A 13,512-nucleotide genomic window follows, 5' to 3' on the forward strand; every position below is an offset into this window, starting at 1 on the left:
CCAAGGAGCCTGACTCCTTCCTCAGATCTCCAAAGGCACATAAATAAATAAATAAATAAATAAATAAATAAATAAATAAATAAATAAGTCTTGTAAGAACTTTTTAAAGGACTACTTCATAGGACTCTTCCCTTTTCTCAAATTTTCCATTGTTTCTTGCTGTTGTTGGTTCGGTGGATGGGCATGCCTAGTTCCTGCAAGCCCTCCTGCCCTCTGTCTATCTTCAAAGGTCCCGCACATTCGTTACATACCTGAAAGACAAACTTTATATCTTGCAGTCTGATGGTCAGATGACCTCTAAACTGTGGTTCAGCCTACCTATATGCCACTTTGTGACTATGTGACATTTCTTCATTTTTATGTCTCTGAAGTAAGATGGCCATTTTATTCTGGAAATCTTACTGAATTTTACAAATTGAGGTTAACATTCCCTCCCTTTATCTCCCTGCCTTTCCCTGTAGAGTCCCAACTCCTCCATCTAGGTTAGCCATAGGCTCCTATGATGCCATGGTGTCCTTCCCTGAGTGTAAGCATCCCCTTTATTCTTGGCCACATGGTCTTTTCAATGTCTTCCTCATGGCACTTATGACACTTGCCCTGGACTTACTGTTATTTAATTATCTGTCCAATATTCCCACCAGATGACCAAAACCAGGGACCATTCACTTCTTTCCTGTAGAAGATCTGGCAAAAACAAAACAAAACCAAAAACAAAACCTTAGTTAAAACTTACATGGCTTAGAGTTCTGCTGGGGGCACTGTGTTGGTTATTGGGTCCTGTTGCAGCACAACACCTCCTGAGAGCAGCGTGTAGAAAGAAGACCTTATTTGGGATCACCACTCAAGGAGGTAGTTCTTCATGCAGCTAACAGAGTCATGGCAACAGGCAGCAGGAGGCAGTCTGGGACTCCAGCCTATGGGGGGGAAATGCCATCCACCATTAGGGTGATTCTACCCACCTCCACGAAGTCAGTCTAGTTAATGTCTCACAGGAAGCCCAGAGGACACACTGATCTGTGTAATTCCTCACAGCCCAGAAGCTGCTTCTCTAGATGACTGGCGATCCCATCGTATTGACAGTGGAGATGAACCCTCCCAGGTCCTTAGTGTGTCCTTCATAGGTTTCTGTCCCATCTGAGAGTCAGCATGCCCAGCGTTGTCTTTTCATCCCCTCTCGTGCGCTCGCCCTGCTTCTTCTTTCATGCCATGCCCCTCACAGTTGACACCACCCGCTTATAACAGCACAAGGCCGACGGTCCCCCACGGTGTCCCTGTTGCTGCACCCTCTGATTTCCCCTTGCCAGGGAAGTCAAAGAGAACGTGAAGTACCTTATGGTACCCCACAGCCAAGAGCATCGTGAGACACAGCGAATGACGATGCTTCCTACTCCTTTTCACTCAGCCCAGGGCCGTGAAACAGTGTCACCCGCATCCATGGTGGGTCGTCCCACATCAATTAACCCAACTAAGAAAATCCGCCCCCCCTCCCGCAGACATGCCCACAGGCCAGTGTAATCTACACAACTCCTCACTGAGACTCTTTTCATGGGAGATCAAGACTAAGCCAAGTTAACAACTAAAGCTAACAAAATAGTTGTGATCATGTGAGCAAGAGTTTAACAATCTAGGGCTACACTTGTTTCTGAAGACTTGTACAGAGAGCCCCACGGAGTGGCGGACGTCAGCAGGATCTTGAAGCAGACGCTACAGAGGAAAGCTCACTTGGGTGGATGTTTCTCTAGCTTTCTCTTATACCCCAAGACCCCCTACCTAGAGAAAGGTGTCGTCCACAATGGGCTCAGCCCTTATCCATCACTTAAAACTCAAAGTAAGCACTCACAAGACATGCCCACGGGCTACTCCATTCAGGGCAAGCCCTTACTTGAGACCCTCCTCTCTGGTGAATCTAGACTAGGTCAAGTTGACAGTTAAAGCTAACTATGATAGTACACATTAATTCCCAAAATTAGCCCAAGAAATTTATAATATCCCCATGTACAGACGTAAAAAAATTGGATTAATAAGAATTAAACAATTTAATTACTCAAAATCGAGACAGCTAATTAAGGAGAAATGGTGTATGAAAAAAAATCTGTGAATGGCAAAAACTCATGGATTTATTCCTTACTCTATCTCCAGCTTTTATACACTTGTCCTTACAATAAGGTTCTGCCCAGACATATGAAAATAAAAATGAAAGTTTTACTCATTCACTCTTAATCTCATAAGGACAAAACTCAAATCCTTATTTGTCTGTTGTGATTTTCCCCAGTATTAAAGAAATAATTGTGTTTTTCCTTAAAAATATATTCTAAAATAACTATTTCCATGGTCAAGTATAATTTTATTTTCTTTCAGTTAAGTGCTCAGTCTTAACAGGTGCCACGGATTCCAGAATTCAGCGAGCCACTTAGGGAAACTGCTTGACAGTTTGGAACAAACCTTGGTTAACTTTTATGAAACACCTCCCATCAATTTGTCAGGTAGAATTTCCCAAGCATAGCCTTTTTTAGATTCTGTCAATGCCATTTTTAGGCAAGCATAAGAGTAATAAGGCATTCTTCACGGTGTGAAGCTTCTCTCTCTCTCTCTCTCTCTCTCTCTCTCTCTCTCTCTCTCTCTCTTCTCTCTCTCTCTCTCTCTCTCTCTCTCTCTCACCCCTTTTAATTGAAGGATCAAGTATTCACACAGGGAGATATCTGCCACACTCAATAAGCATCCGGACCTTGGGGGCAGCTTGTAGTTGATATTCCTATTGCTAAGCCTCACTGACAAAAACAAACAAATAGGTTTGGAGCATCGATATTCACTGTGCGTGTTATTTTTATGGCACACGGACACATTGTTGTTTAATTCTTACAGTAAACATAATTCTTCAGTGTAAATAGATGTATTAAATTTACATTGTATTGTATTGAATTTCCTTGCTTACATATGACAACCTTTTGAGCACCTTAGGAAATACAATTTGACATGGCATGATGAAGAGGCAGGAAGATATATACCCCAGTGGGTATGCTTTACAGGCAATTATGATTCAGCTTGCTTGCTAAATTAAACACCTTAAAAATTCTATCATCATGGAAACAGATGACAAACTCCAAAGTGCTTTACATTAGCCAGCCAATGAAAATTAAGTATTCATTTTGCAAGTTTTCATTGAGGAACAGAGTGTGTGCAACTGGATTAAATAGCCTAGCACACACACACACTCTCTCTCTCTCTCTCTTGTGTGTGTGTGTGTGTGTGTGTGTATGTGTGTGTGTGTGTATGTGATGAAAATGACAGTGGTGTGTTTCCTAGTCTTCTGCTGCTTAGTGTCCACACACTTCTCTGCTCTCCTCCATGCCTTCAAGGCAGTAGGAAAAATAGATACACAGAATCCATGATGTAGGAGGCTTGAATGTGCTAAGGCCAACATGTAACCAAGCTAGCTACCTTTTGGCTGTAAGATACTCACTGTGTTACTACAATGTATCTCAGATGTGGCATGCTCTCTATAAAGTGGAGGCAAACCTCACTGGCATCACCATGCACTGGCCCTCTCTACCACGCCGGCATCTCACCCATGGGATAGCACCATAAGAAGGGAGTGAGGGGGATGGCGTCTCAGACTCACTGCCCCAGCAGCCTTGCTGCTGGGCTCTGCACTCCAGGGCTGTGTTCATCTACAAAATCCTAAACCCCATCCAATAACCTTTCTTGTAGTGCCAGAGCATCCTCCAAGTCCCAGAACCTGGTGCAATCCTTCCCCTTATAGATAAGAGTGTGTCTGTGGGCCCCTTGCCTATGGCTAGGTGGTCTGCTGGGAATCTTGGCTGTCACTCGGAAGGGATGGCTTACAATTGTTTCCTCTTTCCTTTGGCCTCCACTCTCATTTCTGTAAATGGCCCCTTAGCTACAGTTACCTCAGCTGCCCATGTGAGTTGCTCACTGCAGACAATTTAGCTGATTCTTGAATGTCATCTCACCAACCTTTACCATATTTGTGGGATGAAACAATGGGGGATATGGAAATACATGCCAGCGCATTCTTTCATTCCAGAAACAGTAAACCATGCATACAGGTTTGAAATTCCACTTTGTTAAACTTTGTCTTGGTACTTCTGTGTCTTAAAAGCAATGGAGGAGCCACAGTCAATGGTTCTGGAGGCAGGTTATTATTTAGTTATTCCATGATGTTGGCATCTTAGCCAACTCGCTGGCAACCCAGGGAAAGGTTTCTCCTTCTTACTGTGGATCGCTTAGTTATAGTCAAATAATGGCCTGTAGTGCTTTTCCTCATGATGAAACAGTTTCATGTGTGAGGCATGCCTCAGGTACCATTTTCTCAGAAGAACATCATTCCTTCATCCACCGCAGACTGTCTAGTTCCTGCCTCCTTACCAATCACCATCAAACGTCCCTTCTATCCCATGGGGATTTCCTTCAACAAACTTTATAGACACTCAGCCCTTGTCATCTGTCTTGGCTATGCTGTCAATTTTGTGAAGGCAGCAACCAGCAATACGTGCTACTTCTCTGATTTCTGCATGGCGATCGATGCCAGCCACACAGTAGGCGCTCCAATGCACCCATACTGATAAACAAGACCACTGCACCAAACAATAAAAAAACTCACAGACTTTTAAAAAATGTGTTTTAGAAAGCCTAATTCAACTGTTTGGGTTTTTTTTGTTTGTTTGTTTGTTGGTTGGTTGGTTGGTTCGTTGTTTGTTTGTTTGGTTGGTTGATTGGTTTTTCAAGACAGGGTTTCTTTATGTATCCTTGGACAAGGCTCGCCTCCAACTCACAGAGATCTGACAGCCTCTGCCTCCCAAGTGCTGGGATTAAAGGCCAGTGCTGCAAAGAGAAACCTTGTCTCTAAACCTCCTCCTAAAAAAGTTTAATTCAGTACCCTACCTATTGCTCTTTCTGAGCTTGATTGAGGGAGGAACGGAGGAGTGAGCAGCATGTACAACAGCCCTTTGATATCACCGCCTCCAGTGGGGAGGGGAAAGCTGGGATGTTGAACACAGAGATTTCAGAGATGCTGGCAGTCTTCTCCTTGAGTTCTGATTATATAATCTAAAACACAGTTAAAGCTGTCTTTCCCTTAGAGAAAATCGCAAGTCCTCCTGAAATGCACTGTTGCCATATTCCTGCTTTAGTTCCAAATGGTTACACCACCTTCAAGGAAAAAAATAGCTTTAACATTTGTTATAGATATATCTTCTGTGTCACTCTTTTCCTCACTTCTAGTGTCTTCCCCCTCCACTTGGTTTTATATGTGATTTTGGATCACTTTTTGAGTCTTGTCATCTTGCCCAAGTCAGTACAAGTTCAGAAAAACATCAGTGATTCTCTCTGAAATTTATGGCTCCAACCTCCATTCCAGTGATTATTTTATGTTGCCCTTTGACTATGCCGATGAAAAGACAATATTGATAGACACAAGATGTCACCAGTGGGCATCACACTTCCTTGCTTCTCTGCAGTGGGAACTTGTTGCACACACTCCGGGACCATCTTCCTGAGACACGGGTTTCACATAGCCTGGCGTTGATGGGCTAGCCAGCTGTATCTGAGGCAACCCTGCGGGAGCCTCTACTGTAAGGAGGCTCAGTCATACTGGAATATTCACCCAGAGGCACTGTACCTAGTGTTTAATGGTGCCTGCCATTTGTCAGCCATCTATATTTTTTGCAGCACTTACCATTTTTCCATAAATCTTGATTGGCTCATTACTCAATTATGCCTGCATTTAACTCTCTTCTTACTTATATAAGAATGAATTCTATTTCTTATTCTTCCTGTCCTTCAAAAAAAAAACTAAGCGAAGTCAGGCAGGGTGGTACATACCTGTCATCCCAGCACTCTGGGAGTCAGAGGCAAGCGGATCACTGTGAGTTCAAGGCTAGCCCGGTGTACAGAGTGAGTCCAGGACAGCCAAGCCTACACTGAGAAGCCCTGTCTCGAAAAACCCAAACAAACAAAACAAAGCAAAACACCAAACATGCTACCTTAAGGGCATGGACCCTCAGTAAGTGTTAATCTTTGCAGTGAGCCCATTTTGATCATGCTAGGGCCATAGCATGATTGGTGGTCCTTTGTTGGTAGGAAATTGCTTCAAACTTAAAGATTAAGCAGAAACAGTGTCAACAGTAGAGTAAGCTCTTCTGTCAGGGCTCACATACATGCCTATGAGGTACATGTCCCTCTCTCAGCATCCTAGCAGAATTGATAGCAGTTCTGCTCTCTGGGAGTTGTCAGTATTAAAGACATGGTCTGTACCAGTCTTCCCAAGGAGAAGCCACCCATTTTGTGTGTTGCTTTGAGCAATTTTAGTTCATTAAATTTGACCTTTGGCTATCAAACATGTGTGTAATGAGCTTTGATTACTCTCACACCCAACCTATCTCCTGCTCCTAAAAATCCCCACTTAAAAGTGCCTTTCCAAGACTCATGCCTTCTTGTTTGTTTTGTGAGTAGTTTCAGTGATGACATCAGTGTGGCCACGGGTTCAGGATTATCTGCTGGTGCCCGGTGGGCTTGCTAGTTGTCTCTCTGTATTTTTTTAACTACTTGTTGTTTTAAGAACCAGCCTTCATGGGTGCTGGGAAGATGGCTCAGAGGTTAAGAGCACTAACTGCTCTTCCAGAGGTCATGAATTCAATTCCCAGCAACCACATGGTGGCTCACAACCATCTGTACTGTGATCTGGTGCCCTCTTCTGGTCTGCAGGTGAACATGCAGACAGAGCACTGTATATATAATAAATAAATAAACAAATATTAAAAAAAAAAAAAAAAAGAACCAGCCTTCAGCTCTCCCAGAAACCAGCCATGCACACCCAGGATTCTAGTTACAGATGGAAAACATGTCTTCAGCTGGAGTTGACAATGTCTACTACACTGTATTTCTATTTCTCACTCAGCATAGAGTGAGGATTAATGAGGTTTCATTCATTGGGTTAATAAATATTTTTTATTTATTGCTTCTTATAACTATGCTTTCAAACTTAATTTTACAACAGTTCTTGCTTTATTAGTGCTATTTCTATCAAAAAGTCTGCTACTAAAAATAGCAGTTGTAAAGTTTGCCCATATTACTTGATGAAAACTAGAAACCCTCCCCGTGCTTTTATAAACAACCTGCAAGAGACATTTACTTAGTCATTAAAAAAAAAAAAGGACACAAAAGTAGAGGATTAGGTGAAGTGGAAAGAGGACAAAGAGGAATGAACTAAAGCATGATAATAAAAAGTATTTAAAAATTAAGGACATTCCCCCCAAAAAAAGAATGTTCCTTCCAAATTACACTTTGTATTGTCCATAAATTTGCCAGGAGCCTGTCTCTAGCCCCATCATTCAGGGCCTGAGGAGCATGACCCGGCACAGCCAAGATGGAGGAAATGGCTAGGGCTGCCACTGCCTCCGTGACTGGGAGACAGACTCAGATGACACAGGCTCTGAACCCATGACAACATCCCACTTTGCCCTCATTTTGAAACCTGATACTTTGCTGGTAAGATTTGGACCACAAGGCAGAATATTGCAGAGACACAAATATGTGCCTTTCCCGCCCCAAGACGGGCTTCCATGGCCGGATTCACTATTCTGAGAAGGGACAGTGGCTTCTTCCTGCTACTTGGGACAGGCCTGATGATCACTGGTTGCGTATAGCATGATCAGATGGTAGTTTGGGACCTCTCCCTCCCTGGCCTTAGTATGCAGAATAGCCCATGGCACCTAAGTGGCCATTGCCCTGAGGTATTCTGAGATGATGTTAAAATAGCCCAAATGACCATGGAAATGGGGTGGAGAGAAATTTTGAAATAGAGCCAAGTGGTAGAGAAAGTATGGCGGATATCAGGAAGGATTAAAATGATTTATGGATAAACTCAACTTTCCCAGTATACAAAGCACTGCAATCATCTTTTAGCCTCTCCACCAAGTGCTGTCAGGTGTAGTTTGTCTCTAGAACACAGGGTAACTCGTGTGTGTGTGTGTGTGTGTGTGTGTGTGTGTGTGTGTGTGTGTGTGTGTGCGCGCGCGCATGCGCGCATGAATGTGTAGGAACACTTACGCACTAAAGTTGGACTGCAGCCTCACCCATTCCATGTCACACCTTGATACTAAGATTTCTGCATAGTTGAATTAACTGTCAAAATGCTCAATTTTTATCCGAGCTCATCTGCCTCATGCCCATTTTTGTAGAAGCCCTTCTCCCAATATATGTCATAGCTACCTGGTTTCTTGACATAGATTTCTGGGGGTTGACTTGCTAGAGTCAGGTAGACACACACACACACACACACACACACACACACACACACACAGAGAGAGAGAGAGAGAGAGAGAGAGAGAGAGAGAGAGGGGGGGGGGGGGGGGCTGGGGGCTAGAGGAGCTGTCACTGTCTCTATAGTGGATGGATGGAGAGCTCAAAAGACAAGCCAAAAAAATCAGTGAGATGGGACTAGAAAGTGATGCTTAGGGCAGAAGCTTAGGCGTTCACCAGTGGTCCCCCAGGTATCACCAAGTTAGAGATCAGATTCCCCACTGAGCACAAGCACAGCTTAAGTCTTGCCAAATGGATTTGCTTATATCCTTTGTGGGAAAACCAGTGAGTGCTCATAGCTTACTCCTAAAATCTTCTTCAAAAGTGATTAGGACTTTAAAGCCCATGCCTAAGGAATTTCAATTACTTATATCCACAATGGACTTTTTGTAAAATATCTTACTTCCCACCGTGAAGTGAGAGACTGTGCACAGGATCCTAGTGTAAGAGATTTTCAGTTCTGCAGCTAGTTAAGAAAATGGAAATGTTGATTTGAATGTTTTCTACTTCTTTTGAAAAGCAGCCAGGGTCTTAGCTTCTCTTTAAGAGGATCTGTAGCACACATAGGCCTACTTGAGGGGAAAACTGTGGTTGTTTTCCACAGTTCCTAACGCAAGGCAGTTTTGTTCTTCTTCTTCTTGTCATTGTGATTCTGTCTCACTCTTATCCCCTTGACTCTCTATGCATTTACTGGTTGTGCACTGTGCCTGTTTCACTTAACGGACAGGACTCTAGTTAATTAGCACTACATTCTTTAGTGTCCCACAGACGCTTACACTAAACACAAAGGAAAATGGGTACTTATAGAGAGGCTACCATGCATATTTTTGCAGCCACAAATGGTGCATGGTGAGAAAATAACGACTTATTCCTCAAAACATAGAACTTGAAGGAACTCACAAAATTCAACTATAAAAAGTTATCTTCAGGAATGAAAAATGGGCCATTGCAAAACCTATATTAAAATATTACCTTATTTAAAAACTAGATTACGAGAGGACACACTGATCAAAAGATAATTTTAATGTAAGTGTGCTGTATATTGAAGCCAGAGTGTAATAGATAGATAAAAGATAGATAGATAGATATAGATATAAATATATAGATATATAGTATTTCTCATTTAGTTAAATTGATGATGTATTTCGATGCCAGAGATTGAACACACACACACACACACACACACACACACACACACACACACACACACTAAAAGAAATATAAAGAACCTGTGCCATCAACATGTTAGGCCAAAGGTTCATGAAGGTTCTTATAAAATGAGCCAGAGACAAACTGCTGTGAGCAGGTCTACATGTGACTAAGTCCCTCCCAGCACAGGTGGTTGCTAAAGAAGCCCTGGGCTTGTAGCTCCATGAGTAATATTATTGCCAATGGATGAAGCTTGGGTCTGCTCTACAGATATTTACCAATTCAGGATTCTGGAAACATCCTTGAGTGGCTTCCACATTGCCCTTGACTTTGCTAGACTGGCTCTTTAACGTCTGCTCTTTCAGCTCTTCTTCAATAAAGTCTTCCTAGGTGTGTTTAGAGGTATGGAGATATCTCTTCTTCCAAGGGCTGTAAATGACTACTCTGCATTGTTAGGCGCTGGTTGCTTCACTATACTGGGTGTGAATGTATTTACCTTGTCAATAGATGCCATGTGCCCACCATAGGTGAGGCACTGTGTGCCCATCACATGTGCGGTGCAGTGCTTAACTATGGAAATAAGCAGATGGGGAAGGTTCATGGGTACCTACGAGCTCCTACAGTCTGCTGGGGCAATCAGGCAATTAATCATGACCTAGTAACACCACAGTGGACGATGGTTAAACGCTAGGATGGGGCCCTATTGTGAGTGGTAGGTGCAGCTACTGACCACTATGACAATGGGACACTTAGAGCGATTCCCGGAGAGCAGGTTCAGGGGTAACTTTAGGAAATTAACCTCACTTTGAGAACAGTTCTTATTTAACATGGTCAGACTTTGGTTTCCCATGGTGCAATGCTCTGTGAGTTTGGGGAGTCGATATTTCTAGCGAACTCGACTGTGCTGACTCTTGCATTCCTTCTCATGAGACCATTGCGCTTGAGGACACAGAGCCCTTGTATTTGGTGGCCACTCCAATTTCTCCTTTCTCAAATTGATTTTGTGAAAGTGTGCACAGGTTCTCCAACCTGACAATCAGAATGGGGTTGAGTGCGTGGCTGAGTTAATGTTGGAGAAAATGTGTAGTCAAGTCACATAGATACAAATCCTAGCTCAGAGGCTTGCCTCACCTCCGCTCCATTCCTCAGTTTCTCCATTTGTAAAGGAGGGATCATGATACAAGCCCTTTCTCTAGTCAGGCTGTGAGGAGATCAAGACGTGTGCATGTGTCCACTTAGAGCGCCACCCCGTATACCGTGTAGTGCAGGAGCAGACAAGCTTTCTTTATATCCAAAGCACCTGCTGAGAGTGTTTTTGGAGTGCAGATAAGCGTAAGCATGAATGTGTCCACTTGTTCTCTTTTGGCCCAGGACTTACATGGTGGCGCTTGATGTGGCTTCGAATAAGCCTTCCTCTAGAGTGGATGGTTCTAGAATTTTCTCTGTCCAAAGTAGCCTAACAATGTGGTGTCTGAAGTCAAGCATCCTTTGAGAAGAGACAGCGTTTAGAGCAGCGGAGTGGGTGACTGAGTGACTCCAGGAAGGCTCAAAAGGGGTACGTGCCTTCCTAGTTCTCGCTATACTGACTGCTGAGTTTTGTCTTCCCAGGTGTGATCATAACTTACAGGCTGTTCCTGGATGATGCTCTAATCCACAATTCTTCAACACTCAGCTGCCATGCCCATGGATTTGATCCTGGGAGCTTACACACCTTCCGAGTCCAGGCATGCACGGCCAAGGGTTGTGCTCTGGGACCATTGGTAAGTGGGTGAACTTACATTCTGGGATGTGTGAGCTGCTGCGTGATGCTGGGTATCAGGAGAGAAGAGCTTGTCAAGCACAAGGGAGGACACTCCTCTTATTAAAGTTCATTTAAGAGTTGTCTTTAGTTCAATGTTCATTTCTCGGCTGAGTGTATACCTGGGGGAAGAATGCACGTATTCTTGAATAAACAATAGGTTGGATGTGTTCATTGACATATGTGTAATTGTACCTGCTTCGATGACAAACAAAAAGTACATGTTTTCTTCTTAATCATATGCTGGTAACTATATTTGTGATTAAAAATAAATAGTGAAAACTGAAACTCCCACAATATGCTTAGATTGCTGCCCAACAGGCAGATCATCAATTAAAAGGTTGATCTTACTTCATTTCCTAGAGCAAAGTGTCTTTATTTCATAAATATGATGCATCTTTATAAGAATGATGTTTAAATTTTCATTACTGTCTGGTCTTGATGCCCTCATTTTAGAAGCCCATAATGTGTATCTCTGTTTCAATGACAGTTAAAAGCATGAAAAGAATTATCCTTTGTTTCTCAGCATCACTTTCCTGGTTCAGTTAACAGTGTGTGCCTAGCACAGACCAGCATGGCACTCTTCAGCCTGAAAATAACACATCACACATCCATGCCTTTTTCTTGATTAAATAGGTTTAGATTTTTCTTTCTTTTTTTTTTTTTTTTTCAGGATACATACTCATTAGTTTTAGGTATTTTTTGGCAGTGTTTGCTAATTCCCTATCATTTCATTGCACTCTGTCTTCATTGAATAGCATATTATATAAATATTACCACAAAAAATCTCAGCTCTTTGATTTAATTTGCACTTCCTTTGGATCACACCTCCTGTTCAGAGATTGGTCACTTTCCAAGAAGCTAAAACCACACACTGCTGAGACTGAGCCGGAGTCATTATTGCTGTCAAGCCTTTATAGTACAGACCCTTCTGATGGATACTGACCCTTAAAAGCAGGAGATGAAGGGGACCATCATGGGGGGAGGAGGCAAGGAATATTTTCTATGAGCTTCAAACCGGCACCTTTTCCCAAAGCGAACTGTGAGTTGTAGTTCTAGCTGCCCCACCTCATCTCCAGGATATTCTAGAAACTTTAAACAAGAGGTCACAGTTATCGATCTCTGTCCCAAGTGGATGGCAGGCAGCGTTAACCTTAAGAAATCAAATAGCACAGCCCTGACAGGAAAGGAAAGGAAAGGTGGATTGTAAAACCAACTCTGCCAGGTCTCCATCCTCTCCAGTCTCCTCTGGTTTGGAGCACAGAGCCATCTCCTTCGCTTTGGAACTTTTCTGTTGTGTATTCAGCCCTTCCCTTATTAATGATTTCTACATTTTGGAGACAAAAATAGGCTGTGTTTTAAAAACATGTTTTGCAAAGTTAATAGGCTTGTTCCCATACATGCATGAAAACACTGTCAGCGTGCCCTTAAACAAATGTGCTTCACAGGCTTAAGTGTGACATGACATACCCCTTCACACGGGCAAATGGTTCATAAAATTTAGAATGTGTACAGATTTGGTAAAATAGAGGTTTTTAAAAAATAAGTCATTTGTGCATCAATTGCACATTCTCACTGTTTTTGATACAGTAAGAATTTGATGGCTCAGTGCATTTTGTCATCATAGCCTGACCAAAGGGAGCTATTTGGGGTGATTAAGACAGAATTGCTCTATTCCCATTTAATTCCCCTGTGGTTTGTTCCATTATTATCAATTTGAAGAACATATTTGACTTTTGAAGGATTTATAATATAAAAAAAATATATTTCAGAGGCTAACGAGATGGCTCAGAGCTTAAGAGTACTGGTTCTAAACCTGTGGGTCACAACCCCGTTTGGGGTTAAATGACCCTTTCATGGGGGTCTCCTAAGATCCTGGGAAACCCCAGATATTTATACTACAATTCAAACAGTAGAAAAATTACAGTTTTAGAATAGCAACAGAAATAGTGTTATTGTTGGAGGGCGGGTCACCACAGCATAAGGGACTGGATTAAAGAGTTGCTGAGTCAGGGAGGTTGAAGACCACTGACACAAGGGCAATTGCTGCTCCTCAGAGGATCTGAGTTTAGTTGCCAAACCCCAGCTCCAGGGAAACCAACATCTTCTTTCAGCCTCTGTGGACTCCTGTATTCACATATGCAGGCCCACACACAGAAACACACACCAACACATGACTAAAACTAATAAAGTAAATCTTTCAAGATACATAAATAAACACTATAGCTTTCTGAAGAATTGGAAGC

General features: G+C 42.6%; 1 protein-coding gene across 1 annotated transcript in view; it reads left to right on the plus strand.

The window, feature by feature from the left end:
• Ush2a (usherin) overlaps positions 1–13,512 on the plus strand; it is a 696,795-nt gene that overhangs the window by 368,404 nt on the left and 314,879 nt on the right. Inside the window, exon 35 of the mRNA XM_051148119.1 lies at positions 11,077–11,228. Coding sequence (XP_051004076.1) covers positions 11,077–11,228 — 152 coding nt within the window. The remainder of the gene's footprint in view (positions 1–11,076; positions 11,229–13,512) is intronic.

The sequence above is a fragment of the Acomys russatus genome, chromosome 6 (genome assembly GCF_903995435.1).
Source record: "Acomys russatus chromosome 6, mAcoRus1.1, whole genome shotgun sequence".
NCBI lineage: Eukaryota > Metazoa > Chordata > Mammalia > Rodentia > Muridae > Acomys > Acomys russatus.